This window comes from Macrosteles quadrilineatus, unplaced genomic scaffold, assembly GCF_028750875.1.
Source record: "Macrosteles quadrilineatus isolate MER2022 unplaced genomic scaffold, UCM_ALF_1.0 Scaffold_5__1_contigs__length_97177068, whole genome shotgun sequence".
In the NCBI taxonomy this organism is placed as follows: domain Eukaryota; kingdom Metazoa; phylum Arthropoda; class Insecta; order Hemiptera; family Cicadellidae; genus Macrosteles; species Macrosteles quadrilineatus.
In genome coordinates this window covers 56,612,589-56,638,206 of record NW_026542598.1, presented here as the reverse complement: position 1 = coordinate 56,638,206, position 25,618 = coordinate 56,612,589, and the positions used below count along the sequence as shown (strand labels likewise).

Here is a 25,618-nt window from a genome sequence, read left to right as displayed (position 1 = left end):
GAATTGTAAAGCACGACTGTAATATGTGGTGTCACAAGATACACCAAAAGGATTGTTTATGTTTTATTAAATTAACAAAAGTACATGGGGACTGAGCTTTGCTCGGGGAAATCATTAGTTTACACTGAGAGCAGTCTTAGTAGGCCTATTACAGATACATTAATCCATTCCCACACTCCACACTGCTCGCCTTTACTACTTCCTTCACCTCTCTTTACGTCGTGGATCTGTTTCCCTCCCTTCCCATAGCATTTTAGTATTTTAGATACAGTACATTAATCTAATTGCCACAAACAGTCCCCACATTCCGCACTGCTAGCCTTTACTACTTCCTTCACCAATCCCTATGTCGTGGACCTGTTTCCTTCCCTTCTCACAGCATTTAAGTATTGCAGATACATTAATCTAATTGCCAAAAACAGTTCCCACACTCTGCAATGCTAGCCTTTACTAGAATGTATCAAGTAATCTTCAGTGTAATCTTTTTGCTCAATAGTTACAACTGATATTTTTCCCTTTGTACTGTATTTTGTAATTTACTATTATACTGTGGATGGCTTATTATACTACACATGTTAAAAGTCTTTTGTTTACCTTGTCCTTGTCATTTTTTCAACCAACATGGTTACTTAGCCCATAAGGCCAATGTTAAAAAATTTTGACTTTCATTTTCATTTTTCTGTGAATAAGATTTTTGTTGGCAGTTCTTACTGCAGTAAACACGTTTTAGGCCAGAAAAAAACTATTTACAACATTTGAAGAAAATCAAAGTCGTTTTCAAGATCTTTGTGCAAGGAAGTATACAAGCAAACATTGCTCATATTAGAGTATAGGATACAAAACTGTGATAAATGTTGTTATGTAAGGGAACCCAAATGTGATCTTTTAATATTTAACTTAGAAAATATAACAACTTTTTATATCAACAAAGAGGATCAAGCGCAGTAGATTATTTTGCATCCCTTTGGTGCACCAGATGCTGGAGGATTTATCAGACTTCAAGAAATCCTGAACGGAAATAAGGAAAAGTAATTAAAAAAAAATAAGTCTAGGAAATAAGTCCAATGCGTTGGTTAAATACAAAGTATGAAAAGGAATGTGAAGACCTCCTGGAGAGAAAAAAATTCGCTTGAAGTTCAGGAAAGACGAGTATGGGCTAAAGTGTGGGATCTTTTGTATACCTAATAAATGTGAACCAAAAAGTTCATCACTCAGCCTCAGATTTATTTTCATAAAAAATTTGAAGAGGAAGAGAGACCACAGGAGTGGTGGGTGTTTGGGGAAGATTCCACTCTAACAGTTTACGAGCACTACACAACGGTGTGTCTACTGCGTAAGTCTCGTCAAATCTGCTGTAGTCCACAGCGAAATCATAGAAGCGCTTTCTGTAGCTTTTGATCATCTGTTTAAACCGATGGCCCCAGAGAATCTTAGATGGTAAATATGAGGTCTTAGCTTCAATAGTTTGTCCTGTTGTTTCAACTGTTCCGTTTAGAGCTACAACTATCTCAAAGTTTGCACTCAACAAGTCTACTGCGGCGATGTCGAAAAGAGGACTTGACTCGTTGATTTTGTGGAGAACTGTTGTCGGCCAAATCAAGAAAGCATCAGCCCTGAAAATAAAAATAGTGTCAAAAATGAAAGGCCATAGCAAAAATACATGGAAATTTCGGAACTCCCAATATTTTATCGAAATATCTGTTTAATAAATTCAAGGAAAAATACTACTCAGGCATCCTAAAGAAATTCATATTTGACAATAAACTAAAAAGTATAGTAAAATCAAAATCATCAACAACAAACATTTGAGTGTTATACAACACTTAAGCGGCAACCTATTTACTTGAATTTTGTTACATAAAGTTAAAAAAAGAAATGTTTAGTTAATTTATTCTAGGACTAAAAAAAAGTAAATCGTAAAATTTAGGTACCTTAAATGTTGCATGAGAGTGAAAATTTAAGAACGTACGTTTTCAGGAAAAGCACTTTTAAAATTTTTTGTTCCGTTTTTTAAAACTTTTTTTATTTTTTTTTATTTCATTGACATTTGAAGTTTCATAAAATGTCCATGGTAACACAATATCTTTGGTGATTTTTTATTAATACCCCCGCCGCAGCAAACCTGCCGTCTAAGCGAATTTCCATTTGTCCGAATTGATTTTCAATTGATCTATTTAAATAACATTAGGTTAAACGAGTACCTAGGTTTGCTGCTACAAGGAAACGAATAAAGTAGTGTGTTTTTAGTAAAATATTGTTAGCTTACTATAAAATAAATAAATTTGCCAAGTTTGATCAAAATATATCCATAAAGAAGCAAACTACAACATTTTACAATATTCTCCATAATAATAACATGGGAATTTTAAATTTACCATTTTTTTAGTTTTCTCCGTAACCAATAACCGTACAAAAACACTTTGATATACTGAATTGTTTGTTTTTTTAAGCTCTTTAAGAAGGTTTAGAGAAAAATTGGGAAATTTCGTGTTTTGAGGGTAAGAAGTGAGAAAAACCAATTTTTACCCCATAAAACCCTGTTCTCATGGTCCGATCATGCTGGATCGCGAACTCATTCAAGTTTATCCCGCCTTACACCTTCAAACCAAATTTCATCAAAATCGGATAAAAACTACTCAAGTTATCGTGTTCACGGACACATATATATATATATAAATCTATATATATATATACCTATATATATATACATATATAAAAATTTGAACGAATGGTGTTTTTGGCCTCTGGGGACATTAAAATGAAAAAGTAAATCGGTCCCGGGCCTAAGTCTTACCATGAGACCTACGGTAATAGCTACTTCCCTATAGGGAAATTCGCTAAAAGAGCACCTTTGATGGAAAAACATGAAATTTTGTCACGACCATCATGGACATAAAACTGAATATTAAAAATAGTTAATATTATTTTTATAACTATGTTTTGCTATAAATTAATTTACTTTTACGGCCATTATACAATAAACAGCTCACTAAGCTTTTGGTATATTTGGTCTTTCTAGAAAAAAAGAAAAAAAACTAAAAAAAGAAAAAAAGCCAACAAAATCTTTTAAGTTTGTATAACTCCGAAAGAACTTACCTGAGATCCGGAAAATTGTTATGTTTTTATAGAGGTGTGCTTCTTTTGTGTATAAAACATTAAAATATGATGATACTTTAATTTTTGAAATTTTTATGATAGAAATCATGAACGTGATGGTCAGGGACAAGCGGTACGGTCCTGAATTGTCTGGAATAATCTAAATCTTTTTAAACAATCCTTCAATTATACTGTTAGTTATAATAAAAATATGTGTTTCAATTGAACTAAACTGTTCAATTTACAATGATATATATTTAAGTTATTGTCACGACCAAACACAGTATAATCCATAAGGCTGGATTCGTCGTGAAAAAACCCGTGATGGTCGTGAAACTTAGGTCGTGACATATTACGTGTTATTTGGCTCTGTTCTGGCAGTAGCCCAGGGCACCTCATGTTCGCGGATACAAAGTGGACTTCTAGGTTAATGTAGCAATTGAAATATCATATCAACAAAAATTAACACCACGTCTACTTCATCAAATGAATACGTACGGTCATGGACACACCAAAATTACAAAAATCACAAACTTACCTTTATTAATCTTGTAACTACTTCTTTCAACACAAAATGACCGGCACAACAAACTTGACGTACACCCCGAACTAGTCTATAAAACAATCTGACACAATCGACGCTAGGCTTGCCACTGTTGTGCTCCAAAGTTGAAAATTTTTCCCAAATGGTCGTGACGCCAAATCGAGGGACAGACTTATTTTGTCATGGTAGTCAGTTTGCAATGACAATAAAATTATAATATGCTCCTTTTTTGTAAGTTTAATAACTATTGATGACATAAAAATATGGCTTTATATATTTCGGCATGAATAATTAGTCTAAAAACAGCGTGAAAGTTGGAAAATGTACCCTAGGGACACGTCATGGTCGTGAATTTCGAGACTTTAAAAATACGAAAAAAATGCCTAGAACCTATTTAAAACCAAATAAATGTGTGTAACATGTTGCCCCCGTCCCAAAATATATTAAAACACATAATAATAAACTACAAATCCAGTATCTACGAAGTAACAGGCCAGGGACATGAAAACGTATGTTTTTAAATTTTCACTCATGATTATTTTATCTATATTGTATAAGCAAACTATGATGATTCCTTAAAAAAATATCATGTATCTATATCTATAAAAGAGGAAGTTTGTATGTATATATATATATATGTGTGTTTGAACGTTATGGACTCCGAAACCGCTCGACAGATTGTAATGAAACTTTCAGGAATTATTAAGCATCTTTCAAGGATGGTTTTTGTGAAGTTTGGTGCAGATCCGTCAAAAGGGCTCCGCCCCAGAGGGTTTTAAGTGGGACAATGTCAGACTTTTTGAACTACAATGTTTACAAATAAATATAATTTAAAAGCAGATGTTTTCTTTCACCAACTGTTTTGTAGGTTTGAATAATCACAACGTTCTGTATTAGTCATGATTTGAAATAGTGCCACAATGTTTCTACAGAGTGCAGCACAGAAAACTATTTTACTTTTGAATAAGTCCAAATATATAAACCCCAATCGCAGCACACCTGTGCACTCAACAACGTTTAAATTCTCCAATGTTGAATATGTAAACATAAAAACCTTGATTAAAGTATTATAAACAATAAAAGGGATGGTAATGTCATAATATTTTTATCTTTTGTTCTATACCCACACAAGCTAACATAAATTATTAAGTGAATAATAATCATGCGTGCTATCTCAGGTATTCAAATGCCATTACTGGCATTAAAAGAAGGAACTCCATTAATACTAATGCGAAACTTAAATCCACTTAAAAGGAGAAATAGTCTTAATCCCAAGAATACTGATGACTTCATCCAAATTACCCTCTGAATTGAAGCAGCTACAATTTCCTTTTTTTTTGTCTTTCTTTCCCAATCACCATTATAAGGCACTAGGGCAAACCCTGACTATCGTCGGTTTAAATTTTGAAAATGCATGCTTTTCACACGGACAGCTGTATGTTGCGTGCTCACGTGGTGGTAGGTACGTCTAAAAACTTATAGAAAAAACAAAAAAAATTGTTTAGGCCCTATTCACTGGCAATTAAGTAAAATATTATATTTTTATTTTTGGTACACACTTTTATTATTCATTGTAAAGAACAAATTACCATTTACAATAATAGTTGTTAAGCGCAGCAACGCGCGCCGGGTAACTGCTAGTATAAATCTGAAATATAAATATTATAAATAGGCCTACCCTCCAGAATCAATACTGAGCTCGATGCTATGTTGGTAGTGAGGTAAGACCTCACCCTCAGGTGTTATTCTGTGCTGCAATAACCAAGCTCTGACTGTAGCTCCTACTATGTGTGACTTGCGGTAGTCTCCTACACGGAACAACAGGCTCAGACAGCCATCGCGTAGACATATCACTGCCTGCTTGCTGCAACAACCACAACACTTTGGTGGATTTTTTCCCTTTTGTACACAGGTAATATTTTACATCCATGGCAAGGAAGGAATTTTTTTTCTAGAAATATGATTCTCAGCCAATATCATGCTTGTTAAGTTGTTTTCTACTCAAATCTTTGGATAGAAAAATCTTAAAGATTTTTTGAGATCAACAATCTTGTTTGACAAACTGTTTACTTTGTCAATTTGCTCGCAGTTGTCTCTTGAACTTGGACTCCAAAAATTATCAAACACATGGTAGGCTAAGGGTAATGCAATTTTCCTAGAAAAAGTTTAAGAAACTCCTTATTTTGAGCATTATAAAACATACCTGAATATTATGTGCTGACTTCTAGCCTTTGGACGAGACAGTTTGACAAAGACTATTCCCGCCATCGTAGATTGTATGAGCACTCCGAAAATGCTTTGAACGATGAGCAAAGCAGTAGCTTCTGGACACTCGGTGGTGGGGGACCGAGTACCGTAGCCAGTCGAGTATTGTGTCTCAAGCGAGAACAGGAAACAGGATATGAAATCGTCCATTTCAGTCACACATTGGGGGCTAAGAAAATTTGATGTATTAGTTTGTATAATATACTCAAGGAGGTTTTAATGGCACTCTTTGGCTAATAACCAGTGGGTATCAAAAGTTTTGAAAAAAGTTTAACAAAATCAATCATGCATGGTTACCAATTAGAATAACTGATTAGGAAGAGAAGTACAGTACAGTACCGAAGATCTCAGTTTGATCCTGAGAAAAAGTAGAAGCTTTTTGATGGATCAAATCTTGACCTATCTGTTCTTGATCATTGGGCTTTTTATATTTTAGTCCTGGTTAAAGAAACAACTTACCCTAAATTTGTTGTACCAAAGTTACGTGGACATATCACTCATCTCTACTCTCATGCATACCCTAATCTAGTTTGTGTTGCAATAAACTTTAGTTGTGTCTCTAGCCATACCATAGATAAACTGATTGAGATACAATATTAATTTTTATGTCAATATGAACCCAACGGCAGCTCCAGTTAAGAAACATTAAAAAGATACTGACTTTTTACAGGATCAAACCAACAACTTTCTAATGATGAGGTAAGTGTTATGACCACCAGGGTAACGATGTGTGACAGTGAACTTCCTTCAAATCCTTACCTATATTCATCATAGTTGTCGTAACCTTTAAGGTTGCCGTGTTCGTGTGCGATTACCCACCACAACAGTCCGAACAAGAACCAAGTGACGAGAAAACTTAGAGAAAATACAAGAAGTGTGACTCTCCAACGAGACTCTATCAGAGAAGTAAACACATCTTGTAGATGGAAATATATCTTGTTGTTTGGAGCATGTCGCTTTCTCACTGTGAACCGCCCTCCTTTAAACAATGATGTTTCTTTTGCTCTAAAATCAAAAAGTGATATGCTCTAATGTAGTGTTGGTTTAGACGTAGTTTAATTTAAATATGCTGCATAAGTATTAAATCTTTCTCTAAAAGATTGCAAACTTAACACATGCTATTTAGTAAAGACATTACCTATTAATACGTTTTGTTAGTCATCTCTCCATTCTGTCATCTAGTGCTTAAACGCAACCAGATGATTATAATTTTTTTTTGTAGCTACAGTTTTTTGTTGAACATTTTAAAAACATTGTCTTTATTTTATTTGATTCTTTGTAAACATCACCATACGTTGCAATCCTCTAAAATGTGTATCACACCTTTTTTCCTGGTGTACCAGTACCACTTCACAAGGAAAAATTATACCACCAAATTGTACCACCTTGTACCAAATTGTACATGAAGGTATATTTTATGGATGGAATATATGAGTATTCCTTGTTTTTATAACGTATCCAACCCACTTTCAATCCTTGGGTATTTATGTTTTTCGAGAAGGTTAGGTATATTATTGCAATTGATAAATACTCTAGTAAAGTACTGAGCACCAAACACACAGGTTTTTATTTCCTCATATTACTTGAATGCTAATATTTAAGTTTTTATTACATTAAACTAACAGAGAAATCTTGCCCTCGTTCTTACTGGGTCGTTCAAACATCTGATGGTTGTATAAAGAATTAATTGCCTGACTATCCAGCCTAAACAAAATAAAATAAACAACATATACGGTACTTTTACTTAACCCTTAGAGTGCCAGGCGAGAAATAAAAGTAACGCTCAAAAAATGCCGATGATTTTTCCCGAAGGTCGCGCTAAAAATGCCGAGCGCGATCTGGCGATTTTTAGGTTAAAATTTCGTAAAAATCGAATTTTCGATATTTCGACCAACGAAAATCGATGTATCGCATCTAGTAACTTTCTACTCAATGTTAATATTTGGGTTAAAAGAATCCGAGTATCCATTCGGTTGTTATGACAACTGTTCGATCATTACGAAACGTCCGGTCAGCCGGACGTTGGCACTTTTGGCTCGTTCTAAAAACGTCCGGTAGGCCGGACGTCGGCACTTTTGGCTTGTTTTAAAAACGTCCGGTTCCCCGGACGTTGGCACTCAAAGGGTTAAACATGACTATGTACCAGTACCACCACAGTGACCCCTGCGTACCACAGGCTGAGATACACTGCTCTAAGATATGAGAGATTGTTGTGAAAAATTTCTGCAACATTCTCTTACAATATTTTGTGAATATCCAGCGTAAAGGCATATATTACTCATCAAAGCAGATTACTTGTGGAATGTAAGAGACGACACTGGTCCTGAAGCGATGTAGTCCTTATCCTCAGGATCGCTCGTCCTGTGGTCATCCAGGTCTTGTATTTGCACATACATCCTGTCAAATTGTAATCAACTTACTCAACATTACAATATTATTATTTTGTGAGGAAAAACTTTTTGTTCAAGATTGATGAAGTAGATGTATAAGTAAAAATATTTTAAAAAAATATTAAAAAAAAATATTTCTTTGATTGTAAGTGAATCTGAACACTGATTCTCAAACATGTTAAAGCTACAACTTTATTAAAAATTAACTGGCTATTTAATCTTTACAGTCTTATCTACGCAGCTGTTAATTAATAGCCCATACAGCCACCAATGGCAATAACTAATATAAGGGACCTACAGTTTATAGTGGAATCCAAACCACATAATGTTTGCCTTGTAATTAACAAATTGGTCTAATTATCAGGATAGTACTGCGGATATAGTCTTAGTACTCACTAGTGCAGATGTTAAACCACACCAGGGAGTATCGCATCCACAGTGCATGTCTATAAATATCCACAATTAGTGACCTCCTAGTAGCTGGATTACAGGACGACACCACCGTCCCAGTCATAATGAAAATAGTAGAATGAAATGTACCAGTAGTTGTTGAGATGTATTTCTAGCCTAGTGGTTGTAGAGTCTTGGATTTAGGTGCAGGAGAGACGTGTTTTATCTCTGTGGCATATCCACATCAATTTGAGGGGTTTGGATCACTTTTCCATAAAAGCATCTGTTTTTCTTAGTTTTCTAAGTAAAATTGCCATGTAGACAATAACAAAAAAAATAGCAACCTATAGAGTGTGGTGATTGTCAGTTGCTCATTTGTGTTGAATATGTCTACTTTATAAAAACCAAACTAACAAGTAACTAAAAGAACAACCTTCTGTAGTACAGGTGTAAACCCCCATAGAATGAAAAACTAAGACATTGGCACTCTTTGCGATTTACTCATTCTAACTAATGCAGAATATAAATTCTGATATTTTCCCGCGGCCATGTGGACATTACCATCATCTTGCGCGATCGCGGCATAATTCTGATTATCTCTTGCGGCCATGTAGAAATCATTGTATCTCATAGCGAAAATATTATTACGCCTTACATATACTATTACACACTGTCTCCAGCAGTTTCATGCCAAATAAACCTGTGTATCCTTTTATAGCTTCCCAAAGGCCTCTCTGGTAGGGTGTTTTGTAAAAATTTATGTTTTCTTGTTCATAAACAGGCAAGGAACACATGATAAAATATATTTATAGTTAAGTTGGTGGACAATTCCTGGAATTGAAAGAGTCAGCTATTAAAAAAAAAATATTTGTTGAAATTAGTTATATGTACATATAATATTTAAAATAATAACAAAAACCAATGTAGGGTAAAACAAATGTACTAGAGAGGTCATCCAGTGGTCGAAAACTCAACCAAAACTATGTAATATACAGACTTCTCTATTTTCACCTCACGCAATAAGTACCCAAACATGTGATTGGAATTTCTTTCATTTGTTTTGATTTTCTGTTTATATTTCGTTGTTATTTTGTCACCCCATATTTTGGCAACCCATGCCCATGTTGATTTTTATAAAAATTTTAATTCATTATTTGTGCTTATTTTTGAGCCTATTTTAATTTATAAAAGGGATTTCTGCGCATTTTCAGGCAAATATCTTTCCAACATTATGCATAGATTTTTCCTGTGATGCAAACGAGCTGAGGAAAAAGGTTTTAAAGAAACATGCTTGCCTATTAATATATAGATTGGATTAATATAAAAAGAAGACGTACTTAGGGTTATAGTTTTGAAGTTACTCTGATATTTAAAAAATTAAGTTTTAAAAAAATTTTTGAAGTAAGGAATTTTACTTTTATTAACTAAAATAATTACCTGAATGTATGTTATACAAGCTTTCAGTCAAACTAATTAATATTTTAAGTGGCTGATATAAAGTGGCATTAATTAACTGGGTATTTAGATTAAAACCTCCACTTATCTACAATAATTATCTCCAAGTACCCTGTAATAATTTTATGTAGAACATTTTGTATGCAATATTTTAAATAACCTAGTTAAAATAATCTAGTTACTTTTTTCAATAATATTTTTATCACAAGTGAAAATGCCAAACTACAGTAAATTGTTCACATAAAACTATAGGTTCATTCGTTTTACAGAATATTTAGCACAACAATATCACTGCCTGAAACTTCATATTTATAATTTAAAATTCAACTTGATTTTGATATCCCTAGGCCCTATATATTTTCAACTCAAAAGAGTCCTAATCTTTCTTTATTCCTTACATCTTTTACTTAATTTATAATAAATTACCTAACTTTCTTCTCTTGGCATTTTAAAAATAAAATTTGTATATAGTAATATACTGTATAGTTTCTTTCTAAAATCTTTGCATTTTAATTAAGAAGGCTAATCTGTAATTAAATTTCAAACCAAAACCCTATAGATCATAGTTATAATATTAATATTAATTAGTGACCAAAGAGATTTAAAAAAAATAATACATAAATCTTACCTCGATTTGAAGACTAAGGCTACAAAATGAATTGTTATCCATGGAAAAACTGGACACTTTCAATATCAATGGAAGTTTACTGTATACAAAACCCAACCAAACAATGAACTTCCCCAGTAAAGGAAGAGTATTGCGATTTTGGCAGCTGTTTGTACTTCCTCTAATTTGCAAACTGGTTACTTCCTTGCCATTCATTGCAGCACAATACAAATTTCAGTTTATAAAAAACCCATACAATTTGTTCATCAAAGGTCAATAAACCAGGTATAGAGGATTTAATAAAAATTAATTAGAAGTGGTTAAAATGGTTTTAGTTACTAAAGGTGCAGATGGTCTTGCAGTTAAGAGCACGGAGCTTTGGTCCTTAAAGCCCCAGGTCCAAATCCATCTAATCGTGACAGGTCTTTCAATGTGTTTATTCTTTGACCAATTGGATCAAATTATAAGATTTACAGAGTTTGGGGCGCTGATCCGGAACCAAGACCTAATGTGGGCTATTATCTTTGATGGTTATTAGAGGTACCTATGAGGAAACTCCCCAGAATTTTATGAGGATATCAATGAATGTAATGTTTACACATTAAGCCCTATAATATTCTTGATAGTTTGCTTGGTAATCTTCATCCTACTAATCTTGGTAATTTAACTTTCTCTGTATTTTAGCGGAGCAAAGCTCTTTGGAATCAACTTCAATGCAAACTTTCTAACACATAAACTCAATAATGACAGAACATATTTTAGCCCAACTTACAAAGGTTGTAAATGTTTGGAAGGTTTAGACAAAGCAATTTTAATTTTTGATAATGCCTATATAATTTAAAAGTAACTCAAAGTTTTAGCGAATTTTCCATATAGGGAATAAGCTATTACCGTTGGTCTCATGGTAAGACCTGGACCGGGGACCGATTTAATTTTTCGTTTGAGGTCCCCAGAGACCAAAAACACCATCCGTTCAAATTCATATATATATATATGTCCGTTAGCACGATAACTCAAGCAAAAATTATACGATTTTCATGAAATTTAGTATAAATGTGTAAACCTACTTATTCGAACAAATTCGCAAACCAGCATGATCAGACTATGGGAACGAGGGTGTATGGGTAAACTGGGGAACTGGGGCTTTCCCATTTTTACCCTAAAAACATAAAATTTTCAAATTGGGAATAAATATGTCATATTTATGGAAATATTTTAGTAAAAATGTAATCAGACAAGTTGAAATTTGCTGCAGGTTTGCTGCGGCGGGGGTATTTTAACATTTTAACATTGGTCTTATATGGGTTGCCATCATGGTGGAAGGGGGTTGCCATGATGGTTACAAATAAGGATGTAAATTTAAACTAAACAAAGAATCATAGCAAAATGTTAAAATCAAGCCATGACCTAAACACAGTAGAAAGGGAAAATATCGGATGATGAATTATTTGACCACTGATTAAATAATACAGAGAAAGTATTAAGTTTACATTTTAGTCGCAATTTGGAAACGACCACTGATCAAATAGGTAAAGCATTTAACAGATTTGATTTACGTTGCTAAATAAGGTATAACAAATAACATTTATCTGTGTTATTGAGAATTAAAACAACTAAATTATTCTACAGTTTAAATAACTAGGTATTCTCAAATCAATATTTTTATCTAAATAGGCTATTATGAAAGTGCTTTCTTATTATTTACTTTGAAATATTATATTTTTGATATCATCGTGTTTCATGTTGGCAACACACTTGTTGTATTGATTGTTGTGTTGACAACGGCCTGGGGTATATTATTGCCCAAGAAGGATAAAGTATTTTTTTGCGTTTTCATACGATAAATACCTAATTCGCATAAGAGTGTCATAAGGAAAATTTCAGAATGCATTCTCAAAAACTGCCTGATATTTGTAGAAAATGAAGACGAGCAATAAAAGCCCGAACAACTACTTCTGGCAATGTTTAGAGATAGTTTAATGTAGAACACTTGCTTGAAAACAATGCTTTTCATAATTATGTTAAATGTACAAAATTTAAGAGAGAAACACCTCACAAGGTATGGTGACAACTATTTGTGCAATTCTCTCAAAGCAGGCAAGTCTTTGAAAAGTTACATCTGCTAATTGTATGGATCCATGCAGGATTGCGCCTGAATTGCAAAATCTGACCAATATTGAGAAAATTAATGTCGATTAGTTTAGGTTCAAGGGCGAATTCAACCAGAACTGTTGGTTCAACAGATGACATTAGAAAGCAAACACAGGAATAATACTGATACAAAGGATGTGTTCACATCTTTAGGCCTACTAATGAAACTTGTTATAGATGATGATAGTTCTGAACGAAACTGATAAGTTAAATTGGATGAAACAGTTGTATTTTGTATCTATAAACATGTATTAATTTATTGCTTTATTAAAAACTATGAAACGTGATCACTCCGCTCAAATAGCTTTCACAGCTATGAAAGCAATCCTAGTAAACAAGTGATTTTTACCATCAACTGTAAAATACATTAATGAGTTGCGCATTGCCAGGTTAAACTTTCCATCCTAATAAATTTAAATTCCACTGAAACTTAAATAAAAAATGCCAAAATTAGTTGGCTGAAACGTGAGTTTCATTTATATTAATTTTACAAAATAAACTACACTGAGTCATGGCTGGGTCCCCAGGTACTATTCAAAATTAACAGCACATTGAAAATCAATACCGGGTACCTGATTTTTTTGTAAATCAGAACTCAACATTTGAGGACACAAGTACGCTCACTGTTATGATGGGTTTTCTAGCCATCCCATACATCCAATTATTGTATTGTGACGAGCCTCTACTACAAAATAGTAACATTTATGGATATAGTGATATGTTTTTGTATCAAGAGGAAAACCCACTTTTAACTTTGTTTAAGTTAATCTGTGTTTGAACACCATTGGTTTTTTTTACGTTATTTTCAAGGCAAAGATTCTAACCTTGGTCTTGTTACTATTGAATGTTGATTTTTTTTGTTAGATGGCATCATTAATTGATATCTGAACGACAGAATTAATCTCATTTGGAATCAAACCACCGACCTTCAGATTTGGAGATGAGCACAATCCATCCACTTGGTACTACCTGTACTACACTGCTGTAAATGAGTAAAAAAAAAAATACTTTAGTAAATAACATTAATGTTCTGAAAGGAAAAATTTAGAATAAGATAACTGGATGAATAATAGTAGCCTATTCTAACTTCAACAATTTTGAATTGGGGAATTTATTTGACTGCTAAGTTTATTCATCCTCTACCCCAACTTAAAATGCCCTTACAATTCAATTTAAGTAAAATTGCTAATTTTTTGTGTGGAATGGAATACAAAAACACTGAAGACAAGAAACATATTTTATTTAGATGAAAACCTCAAGCTAAACAACAGTGCATATCGTGCTAAGTAAGTGATTCACAGCCAGTTTATTTAGAACAATAAAGATGCCTTTGAGCTAAGTATAAAAAATACATACATAGCTTGTAAAATGAAGATTCTTAAGTTAAACTGTAGATATCAATATTTAAATTAACATTATTTTTGATAAGTTCCTCTCTTAACTGATTAACCAAGTCATAATAAGTCTGTGATTCACTCTCGACCACTACGTTTGTTAACAAAGGACAAGACATTAAGAAGGATTTGAAAAATTGAAAGGAGATATTGATCCCCTTCAAAAAGCTTGCACTTTCCAAATGAGAAAATTGATTGATGGTCATAACCGTGCGAAGAGCATCGTCCAAACAACCTGAGTAGCTGTGGTTGTTCAGAATGATTTTCCTGATAAATTTAGCATTTTTCAGCAAAAGTGGTAAGATATGATTAGAGTCCCAATATACACCTTTTATGATCAAACTCTTCAGATTGCTAAACAATTTCTCATTGTTTGCAGTAGAGGATACAAACGGAAACTGGTTGCTGATATAACCCCTGTCAAATATATGAAAATGCATGTGCATCGACTCCAAATTAGGACATGTCCAGCCTAGTAGTCTGAACAGCTCATTCGCAGACTGGATAAAGCTAGAAACAAAATTGAATACCCTTAGGTATGTTCCCTTCACCTCTAAATAATGTTTCAAAAAGTCATCAAATGGGAAATTCGTTAAACTTAAAATTGAAATTTTGAGTCCACTCGAGGACAAGGCAGAAATCACATCACTTCTGTAATCGTCTGAAGAGAATGCGTAGGTGAGGTGGAGCTCTGTTAGGTGAGGACATTGAAGCTCTATTCTCGGTATCCTGGATGCTCGAGGATGGTAGTCCGTAATGCTCACCAGCGATAGCTTGTCATCTGGGGACATGGAGTCGAGCAAAATCCCAGTGTCTGTGTAGTTGATACGGCGAAGTTTAGGCAGGGAGAGAAGGAGATGTTTAATCCCATCATTTGTAATCTGACGACCACCACAACCTTTTCTGATAATACAAGTCATCTGGATTTCGACTAATTGCTTGCAACTGCATAGAGACTTCAAACCGGCATCAGACACGCACAGCTGAAGTTTTAAAGCGTTATGTCTGTCTTTAGTACGCGTGTGACACGACTTGGAGACGATGTTCACAAACTCCAGGCTCCTACAATGATTTCCGACCACTTCCAATATTTCGTCTGTACACACTTTGTTGAGATCGAGCCTTAGTAGGTTTTGTAAAGAGGGTAAAGTCAGTTTCCAATACAAATCGTTTACTACCTTATGAGCAGTAAGCACCTTCATGTTTTTATGTATATACATTGACAGGACAATCCTCGGATCTAAAGTTTGTTTAAAACACAGATTCTGGCAATGTCCACTTGCTGTCGTTTCGAAAAGTAAAACGTCTGTGGAGTTGTATAGTTCATCAATAATATGAGTTGGAACACTTGTTATTAGATACTGATTGAATTTTGAAACTGTTTGTTGGCACTGAACACTGTCAAAGTCACCGGCACTTTTGTATATTGTACTGGCAACCTGGACAATCCACAATCTTGTCTTCAAGAGAGCTGTATTGTACAACGTTGCAGGCACCTTTAGTTGAGGCATCTCTGAAACAAGACAGATATATAAGGGGGTTGAGACAACATGTTGGGTGAGGCTAGTCTAGGTGTAACATAACAAAAGTTAAAAAACTGTAATCTTGAATAAAGTTTTGTTATCTGTTTCCTAAAAGGAAAACCGATTTACAAATAAGCAATACCCCCGCCGCAGCAAACCTGCAGACTAAGCGAATTTCCATTTGACTGATTGGATTTACACTGAAATGTCTACTTAAAAATATAACATTTATTCCCGATTTAAATAGAATTAGTTTAACAAGTACTTAGGTTTGCTGCATCAGGGAGGGTAAAACTGTTTTTTTTGTTTGTAAAATGTTAATAGTTAGTAAGAAATAAAAACATTTTCCAAATTTGATCAAAATATGTTTATAAACAAGCAAACTACAACAGTTTACTTATTCTCCATAAGAATAACATGGAAATTTTAAATTTACAATTTTTTGGAATTTTCTCCGTAACCATTAGGCGCATAATAACGCTTCAAAATACTTAATTTTTTTTTTTTTAAGCTCTACAAAATGGTTTGGAAAGAAATTGCTAAATTTTATGTTTTTTGGGTCAAAAATGGGAAAACCCTATTTTTACCCCATAAAACCCCCCGTAAACCCCCGTTCCCATGGTCCGATCATGCTGGATCGCGAACTCGTTCGAATAAACGTAGGTTTACACGTTTGTACCAAATTTCATCAAAATCGGATCATTTTTGCTTGAGTTATTGTGCTAACGGACACATACATATATATATAAATATATAAATATATATATATATATATGAATTTGAACGGATGGTGTTTTTGGCCTCTAGGGATCTCAAAACGAAAAAAAAAAATCGGTCCCGCGTCCAGGTCTTACCATGAGTACTACGGTAATAGCTTATTCCCTATATGGGAAATTCGCTAATATTCCCTATATGGGAAATTCGCTAAAAAAATGAAACTTTTAAACAGCCAACGATGGCCAGAATTTTCATATCAAATCCCCAATTTCATTCTTACACAATGAGTTAAATAGATCACAAAGTCAGCAAATAAGAGAATAAAGCATTTCTGTATTTTATTTTTCATCTTAAGTTATAGGTAGGCCTATTAATTTGATGTTGCATGTAATAGCCTAACTTTAGGCCTAAAAACTTTACTGATTGTCTACTTTTTTATAGTTTTCTTTCACAATATGATTCTTTACAATATGTAACTGTATTGTATGTTTGACTTTAGGTGTATTTGGGCTCCGAAAGAGAGCAGGAACAACCAAACACACAATGTTGCGTCAATTCTTATACATTAGATAGCCTAACATCAGATTTTTTTATATGTTTTTAAGGTTATGTTTGTTAATCATTAAGCTTATAGCTAAAACGTTTCATAAACATTTCACTTTTAAATAAACATGACACCACTTAAACAATGGAACGTCATAAATCTTTGTATCATTACCCATTGGAATGAACAATGTTAAATAGACAACTTTTGTGAACCTAATCATAAGTTAGCCTACATTGAGCTAACCTATTGATTTTGGCAAGTCTACGTAATCATGAGAAATATATTGGTATTTGGGCTAGACACAGGGGTGCCCAGTGGGGAGGAAAGTGGTGCAAGTGCATCACTGGGATTTACCGGGTGGAATTTTTGAGGGGGATTTTATTTTATATATTACTGTACCATTAAAAATTTATTAGGCCTATGTGTCTTATGTTTAGCCCTAAAATTCTTTTTTTTTATTCATACATCTTATTAACACTTGCAACGTAATGTTGGCTATTCTTAATTAACATTTGTCTCTCGCAAAAATCCGATGTCTTCGCGACCGCGGAAAATGTCAAAACATTGCTGCGATAGCGCGAGGCGATGATGATATGATCCCTACTGTAGAAAGATGTTGAGATATTGGCCGCAATTATGGGAAGCGGTTATAATGTCTTTGCAACCGTGGAAGGATATCAATATATTGTCTCGAACACGGGAGACAATGATGATGTCTTCGCGACCGCGGAGGGATATTAAGATATTGCATTGATCATGGGAGGGGGTGATGGTGTCTTCCTACTGCTGAGGGATGTCAAGATATTGTATTTATCATGAGAGGCGGTGATGATGAGTTCGCAATCGCGAAGGGATATTTTTATATTGCTGCGTTCTCAGGGGGCGGTGTTAATCATAGTCATAATTCTTCATTTACGATTTATCTTCAAGAACAGTAGATAAATCAACATTAAAAATAAGTAATGAGTTCATTTGTTTGTCTTTGCTTCTTTGTAATATTCCCTGATGGTGTAAAATGGTCTCACAAGCAGCCACTTGTGTAAAGCCGACTTAAGATCTTCATCTTCATGGTCTTCATTGTTTTAGGTGGAGCGTTGCATAATCTACGACCTGCGTACAAGGCTTACTTCTCAAACTAAGTGGTTCGGTGATTGAACAGGTAGTAAGCAGTGGCCTGTCTTGTTTTGTAGGAATGGACATCTTCTACTCTTGGAAATTCCTCTCCATCAGCATTGAGTATAACAGACTGGATATACAGCAACACTACTGTCATAATCCCTAGGGTTTTGAAAGCTTCCTGGCAGCTGTCTCAGAAGTTCAGGTTGGCAAGGATTCTGATGACCTTTTTTTGTAGGATAAGAATCCGGGTGAGGTTTTCTTTGGAGGTTCTTCCCTATAGCCTATTGCAAGACCGTATCTGATAAGAGATTCAATCAGTGAAAAATAAGCTGTTTTTGCAGTTGACAGCCCACCAATCCATTTCGTCCCTCGAACCTCATACATATCAGGCCTCAGGCTCTTGCTAAGGCTATATGTGTGGGCCTTCCATGAAAGGTCAGAATCTATGGTGACTCCAAGCAGCTTGGCTTCTGATGCTGGGTTGACAGCCGGTATCTGAAAATTGCTTGTGTCCACGGCTAAAATGAAGATAATCCCATTTATATTAGATAACTAATATAAAGTGTGTTTTGGACGGGTTGATAGCGAGGTCATTATGTTTGCTATATACAGTAGACCCCCTCTTAACCGACCCTAATGGGACCGGACCTAGGTCGGATAACTCAAAAGGTCGGATAAAACGGGCAATCCCTAAAATCAGAACATAATGAAGTGCTATTCATTTGGAATTATATAATCATTATTTTGAAGTCATACTTGCATTATTTATAAAATAAACTACTCTTATTTCCTTTTAAATATTGATAGAAAAGTCACAAATAACCACAAAACACGGTTAAGTCAAATAGGCCTACTTTCAGTGGAATATATTATAATACTAGGCAAGAGTCAATAAAATTCCTATTTTAATAACTATTAGTACCTATTGTAATGTTGATGCTTTCCAAATACATCGTAATACAGTACAGAACCTTTTGTCGGCATTAAAGATACAAGCAACCATTTTGTTACAAGACAGGACGTTTATTTATAGCCTCTCACTGGAGGCTCGAGGCAAAAAAACTATTTTGACCTTGGAGTTGTTAACCCCCCTTCCCTGCCTTCCCTACAAGTTGCTTTGTTTGTTTACTCCGGCGATAAGATAATCAATTCTCAAAATCGTAACGCACTTTATGATGTTATACATTTGCCGCACAGATCAAATCAGATCAGATGTGCTCGAGCTACGAACAATGATGACAAACTGACAATAGGCTATGCTATATTTTTTGTGATAAACACAAAATAACTTATTGTTAGTCATATCCTGTGGAGATAAGCGTATGGTTCAGTTCTCATCACCCAGCGTGGGAGCGGAAATGCTAAAATTCCTAGAAAGCGTCGGTTAAACCGAGCTGCTCTCAAAGCAAGGTCGGTTAAAACAAACTGTATTATTTTAAGATCGAAGGCGGATAGTCCGATTATCGGTTAATACGAGGTCGGTTAAGAGGGGGTCTACTGTACCACTGCTTCATTTAGGGCAGAGTTTCTCAAAGTGTGGTCCATGTGGTTAGTGCGATCAGTTTTTTGGGGGTCACAAAAAATATTCTTATTAAATTTATTTTTAACCACTCACACCAAAAGCGCCTATTTTTGAAAATAACAGTTATGGTTTGTATTACAAAATGCAAATGCTAAACACATGCCTATGACAGGAAAATATTGGGTTAATTGTAGGGGATGGGGGTAATTGTAGGGGTTCCGCATTATGTATACATAATTAATTATGAGGGGTCCTTGAGTAGATGAAGTTTGAGAACCCCTGATTTAGGGCATTGATAGTGTCAGTTGCAATGCCGAATCATTGCTTATCAATATTTAGGTGTCATCTGCATCCATTATGCATTTGATGTTCTCATTTTGTTGGAAGACAGATCGGAAATCATTAGTAAAGAGGATGAAAAGCACAGGGCCAAGAACAGAACCTTTTGGAACACTCCTTCTTATTGGGAGAGGGCTAGACTGAGCTGTAATTTTCTTCCTACTATTGATATCTTGCGTAATCTCAACTACTTAGGTTCAGTGAGATAGCTGGAAAACCATGCTCTTTTGATACCTTGAACTCCCAAAGCCTCTATTTTGTTTAGAACCTGTTCATGTCCAATGCAGTCAAATGCTTTTGTAGTCTATGAGACTATGTTGATGTCTTGCAGCCGCAGAGGAAAAGGGGATTTCAAGATCTTTGCCTTCTTGGGGGAAATGTCAAGGCATTGCCACAATCATAGGATGCGATGATAATGATGTCTTCGCTGCTTTGGAGGGATTTAAAAATATTGCCAGGTCAATAGGGGCAGTGAAGATTGTCTTTGCTACCATACCACGGAAGGATGTCAAGATAGGCTACCACCACGAAAAATAGGGGCTATGGTGATTTCCTCCCGACCGCAGAGGGATGTCCAGATATTGCTTTGATTACGGGAGGCGGTGATGATATCTTCACAGCCATGGAGGAATGTCAAAATTGCCTAGATCACAGGAGGGGGTGATGATATCCATTCAAACATGGATGGAGGAATTAAAGATACTGCCGCCATCATGGGAAATGGTGATGATGTCTTTGCGACTCCGGAGAAAAGGGGGGATGTCTAAGTAAGATCTTCGCGTTATTCGGGGGAATGTTAAGATATTGCCGCTATCATAGGAGGTGATGACAATTATGTCTTCACGACAGCTTGGGACTGTCAATATATCGCTGGGATAACGGAAATAGATGATGTCTTCGCTAATGCGAGGGAATAACTAAACATTGCCGCAGTCATCAATTATTGCCATGACGACTTTATCATCCAGGCAGAAAGAAAACCGCCTTTTCAGAGAAGGGCCTTGGGAGAAAAATTGCTCTATTCCCTTAATTCCCGAAGGGGTTACCTGGTCTTGCGTTGATCATTTGTGGCTATAGGCCTAAAAGCCTATACTTTTTTCTGGGTTGGATGAAAATACCGTCTCAAATCCTCTATCAGCATGACCATTTCATCATTTCAAAATTACCCTAACATATATCATCATTTGTCCATTTTTGTATTGAAAAACGAATCTTCCTAAAAAAAACTTTCTGCATTGACAGTTATCTACCTGGTGTTTAAATATTTATTAGCCTGTTTTACAATAGAAAATTCTTAATTTTTTAGTTTCGGTGGAGATAGGTGGCAGGTGGTTGGTGGTTATTATTATTAGGTACCTAAGTTACCCATTATTTTTTTTAGTACAAAGAAAGGGGCAGTATAATATTTTGGGGGCTGGCGGGGGGGGGGGGGGAGGCACCTTTGACTAGGCCTACTATTAGCCCTATAACAAGCAATAATCACTAGAATTTTAAAATTTTCTACAAGATTTCTTGGCTAAAAAGTCAAAATAAATAAAAAAAGTTAAGTTAGCCTAGGCCTAAACTAATTTAACTTAAGGTAAAAATAATACAAACAATAAAAATAACCTTTAAAGATCATTTGCCCCTTCCTCCTCAGTTACTTCATTGAGAAGAGAACCCGGAGGTAGAGGCGATTTCCTGTCATATACTTGCTCGATGTTCATTGATGACAATCGACATAAGCTGATTTGATGACAATAGTTCAAGCTGTGTCAGCATGTCTTGTTTATTTCCATAGACACATCTTGTATGTAGAGCCATATGAACTGCTTGGGCAAATATATTTATACTATCTTGTTGCTTAGTTTTGTTGTCACCTTCAGTTTTTATGATCAAGGAAACAATGGTAGACAAACTCTGGGTGGAGATCACATTGTTCCCGCTTACACTTTTTTCGTTTTCAAACAAAGAGTTTAAAAGAGCCAAATGTAACTGAGAATACAAGCTGTAGTCTTCAATAGGTGCATATAATGGTGACAAAACACACCACTTAAACAGCCCTGCATAAGGTGTAACAGCGGGCATTGGTATACCTCCAAGAGGCAAAGCTGGTTGTAAGTTAATGATCAAAGCAGTTATGCAGAGACTAGGATTATCTGCTACCCACAGAGTAACAACTTCCAGAAGCCTTGAAGGTGGGGGAACCAAACAAGATTTGTCGGCGCCATAATAAATTTCTGCTACAGCAGTCAAGAAATTTGCAGTGAAAAGTGGTGCGATGGTGGGCAAATCCTGCAGAGAACTATTGCCTTTGGGTACTAAAATGAAGTGATCATTGACGAGACCCTGAGCTAGCTGAATTGAAAACTTAGAAGTACACCCCACTTGCTGAATCAAAACTGCTGTAGCACTTAGTACTGAACTGTTGTTGATTGAAATTGAAAGCGAGACAAGCTTCACAAGCAGCCTTGATCTATCTCCATGAGATGAGGGGAATAAAGACATAAATATAGAATTTCGCCACACTTCATTGATGTTTGGATGAGACAGGTAGTCACACACAACTTCTAAGAGCATTAATTCTTGGATAGCACTTAATTTCTTTCTTTTGAAACCTCTTCGGTCAACCTCACAAAACACAAATTCTGCAATGAGTTCCATGGCAAAATCTGTCTGCTTGATACTTTGTGCTCTCCCCAGGCCATTAATACTCAAACACAATTTCTCAATAGTTCTTAAACTCTCTTTGACACATATAGGAAAATCTAATTTTCTTAGAGACTGTTTTATATCAGTAAATCCAGAAGAATTCAGTGGTAAGCCTGATTCATACATTTTGATTTAGGGCTATGTGTTTAAAGAAAGTTACACTAACTTAGTTGGCTCTCATCCGAAGTTCTTAAAACTATCAAATGAAATGGGCAAGCCTAGAAGAACACGAAAAATCTACAGTCTAAGTTAAGACTGAAGTAATAATGATGAACATACATGTATCGAATTAGGCCAAAATCCTCCTTTATGAGTCAAGTAGATTTGTCTCCGATGCGATGCTGACTTGTCCGAGATAAATGTCATAAACAAATCTAAGCAATTCAGGTTAGGCTATTACGTTTTATAGGCTTAGGCCTATTAAGCTGGACTAATTTTGTGAAATTCACATTTTGAAACAAAATTATTCACCATTACAACACTTTTTATCACATAAACTATCTTAATTGACATGGAAAAAACCTGCTACACTAAATTTGTCAAACGTTATCAAAAACTAAATCACAATCACATTATTTATTATGCTAATGATGACAGCCAGAGCAGAGCCGAGCCAGGTATGTATTGGATTGGTAATTGGTATTGGTGTAGAACCAGAAACAGAACTTACAGGACAGGACGGAGGACAGAGAGAGAGGCAGAAGGCAGAACCGCTGGCGCTGAATGCTCTCACTCATTCGTTTCTTTTCCTTGCTCACTCCACTCCCATTCACTGAGCGACTGAGCTCACTCACGGCCACCCTTAACTACAGGCGAATTATTGGCAACGTCGCAAGTGGTGTTGTTTAGTGAAAGACGTCCCATAAGTTCACATAGCAGACAGGTGACATCAGCTCATTAATTCCCACTTCATTGATTAAAATTTAAATTTATGAACATAAATTTATTAAAATATTGAAAATAAAACACACAGATTTGAAAACCGAAACAATTTATATGAATTAAAAATCTATATCTGTACATTTTTAAGCGGAGTCAATATTGTCTTAGTCCAGTACCTAAACAATCTTTCGTAAATACACAAATAATACCATTAGCTGCTACCAAACAAAACAGCTGTTACAACACCACTTGTGACGTTGTCACTTCGAAGGCCGCGGCCTGGGCGGCCGCGGCCTGGGCGGCCGTGGCTCACTCCAGACTTTCTCAACTCGAATTTCAATCACTTCACTGCAACTTGCTCTTCACTCCTCACTCCACTCTCACTCTCTTCACTCAATAATGGCAAGGTGGAAGGAAAATAAATAAGTGTGCTATGTGGCTATTCCCGTCATAACTGGTTGGGTAGCTGAGTGGTTATAGTGCTCGCCTACTAATCAAAAGGTCGCCGGTTCGATCCTGAGAAAAGTCAGTAGCTTCTTGATGGTTCAAAACTGGACCCAGCTGTTCCTGATCAATGGGCTTTAAATAAATGATCCTGGCTAATGAAACAGCTGATCTTAGTCAGTAACAAAGCTACACAGATCATCTCACACCATTCTACACTCATCCTTCACTCATATTTGGGTTAAAGTACGCACCTAAGTGGCGTCCCCATCTTAATGATTGATAATTGAATTATGCTGATGTCATCGAGATTGGAAACACTATTTTTTTAAAAAATATGTAAACAATAACAATCAAATCATAACAAATATATATTTACTATATTTTACTATATTGGCAATACAATCGTGATTTTTTATTTGCAATCTGGGTTGGTACAAGTTTGTACCAAATTTCATCAGGAATACATTTAAAGTTCTATCCCTAATAGTGCAAACTATAGTGCCAATCAATTAAAATGCTCTTTTACAGAATTTCCATCCTCTCGAAACAACTGAGGAGAAATTTGGGAACGTGGAAAGGCTCTCTAATTTCACGTATATTCAAGGGTGTATAATGAATGGTCGGAAAATGATCCGCCATATAAGAGACAACCATAGTGGATTTTCCTTCCACTATGAGAGACAACCGTACCATGGCCACCCGGCCAACTCGTTCCCCATTTTTAAGCAAAACGGGTGCTGTTGTTTTAAGACTCCAGATGTTTCTTAGTCAGGCTCATTACTTACTTAATGTGCATTTGAGAACTGGAAGCTGAAGTTGTTTTCATTAATTTAAAATAGGCACATATTAGTCTGGGCCAAGCCTTGAGTCTGGGCTCGCGGCCGCGCTAGGACCTGTGGTAGGGGGGAGTGATTTGTCCATTTCCAAAAAAATCTGGCCCACACGGCTCTGGGGTTGTTCAGCCTTTTTTTTATAACTTTGATTATTAATTGTGATTTTCCCATAAAAACCTATAAAATAGCGGGAAAAAGAATTTTCACAAAAACAGCCAAATGGATTTTTATTAACAGATGGTACGGTTAAAGAGTACTTTTAACTACCTCATCGCTGTATAAATTACAGTTCAAAAGTTATTGTAGGTAACGATTTTCCCATAAAAAAAAACATAAAATATCAAAAAATCAGATTTTTTTAAGTTCAATTAATTTTTGTTAAAGTTTAGTATATTATGGTCCTTATAAATCTAAACAGAAAAGGTACCGTAAACGGAAAAGGAATTGCTGTAAAAATTATGTTTAAATAGTTATTGCAACTTTTGCGATTTAACTCATGAAATACCATGTACTTTCTACCACCCCTTGCCCATGATAAGGATTGTTTTGTTGGCAAGCTACTATGGGAGTATGTGTCAGATTTCTGGTGTTTTATTTCTCTATTAATAATTTTTATGGTTACATTTTAATGCACAAAAGGTAATTGATCAAATGTGTGTTTCAACCAAAAAAGTAAAATTTGTGTCCTCCTCCTCTATACCAATGT

At 35.2% G+C, this 25,618-nt stretch overlaps 2 protein-coding genes across 4 annotated transcripts; both read right to left on the bottom strand.

The window, feature by feature from the left end:
- Positions 1–915: 915 nt before the first annotated feature.
- Positions 916–23,348, bottom strand: LOC128994409 (ATP-sensitive inward rectifier potassium channel 12-like). 3 transcript variants are annotated; one of them, XM_054418963.1, is made up of 7 exons: positions 23,030–23,348; positions 13,825–13,880; positions 8,201–8,302; positions 6,665–6,910; positions 5,844–6,074; positions 5,319–5,504; positions 917–1,613 (listed from the first exon to the last, which is right to left on the bottom strand). In XM_054418963.1, the coding sequence occupies exons 3-7, from the start codon at positions 8,299–8,301 to the stop codon at positions 1,208–1,210; spliced, it is 1,170 nt and encodes a 389-aa protein (XP_054274938.1). In that variant the 5' UTR covers position 8,302; positions 13,825–13,880; positions 23,030–23,348; the 3' UTR covers positions 917–1,207. The 3 variants fall into 3 exon arrangements, with proteins under 3 accessions (XP_054274939.1, XP_054274938.1, XP_054274937.1); XM_054418962.1 differs by lacking the exons at positions 13,825–13,880; positions 23,030–23,348 and adding an exon at positions 10,123–10,183; XM_054418964.1 differs by lacking the exons at positions 6,665–6,910; positions 13,825–13,880; positions 23,030–23,348 and adding an exon at positions 10,123–10,183 and having other exon boundaries at positions 916–1,613.
- Positions 14,122–23,031, bottom strand: LOC128994411 (integrator complex subunit 15). The gene is made up of 2 exons (XM_054418965.1): positions 21,668–23,031; positions 14,122–15,805 (listed from the first exon to the last, which is right to left on the bottom strand). Exon 1 carries the CDS (start codon positions 22,874–22,876, stop codon positions 21,743–21,745), a length of 1,134 nt encoding a protein of 377 aa, XP_054274940.1. The 5' UTR covers positions 22,877–23,031; the 3' UTR covers positions 14,122–15,805; positions 21,668–21,742.
- Positions 23,349–25,618: the final 2,270 nt, after the last annotated feature.

Bases quoted from the DNA above. Each gene is read 5' to 3' on its own strand.
- LOC128994409 (XM_054418963.1), bottom strand. From the start codon at position 8,301: ATGTATGTGCAAATACAAGACCTGGATGACCACAGGACGAGCGATCCT. The intron at 5,505-5,843 runs GTATGTTTTATA...TGGTTGTTGCAG, and splicing joins AGTCAGCACATAATATTCAG to CAAGCAGGCAGTGATATGTC. The intron at 1,614-5,318 runs GTAGGCCTATTT...TTTTATTTTCAG, and splicing joins CTCAGTATTGATTCTGGAGG to GGCTGATGCTTTCTTGATTT.
- LOC128994411 (XM_054418965.1), bottom strand. From the start codon at position 22,876: ATGTATGAATCAGGCTTACCACTGAATTCTTCTGGATTTACTGATATA.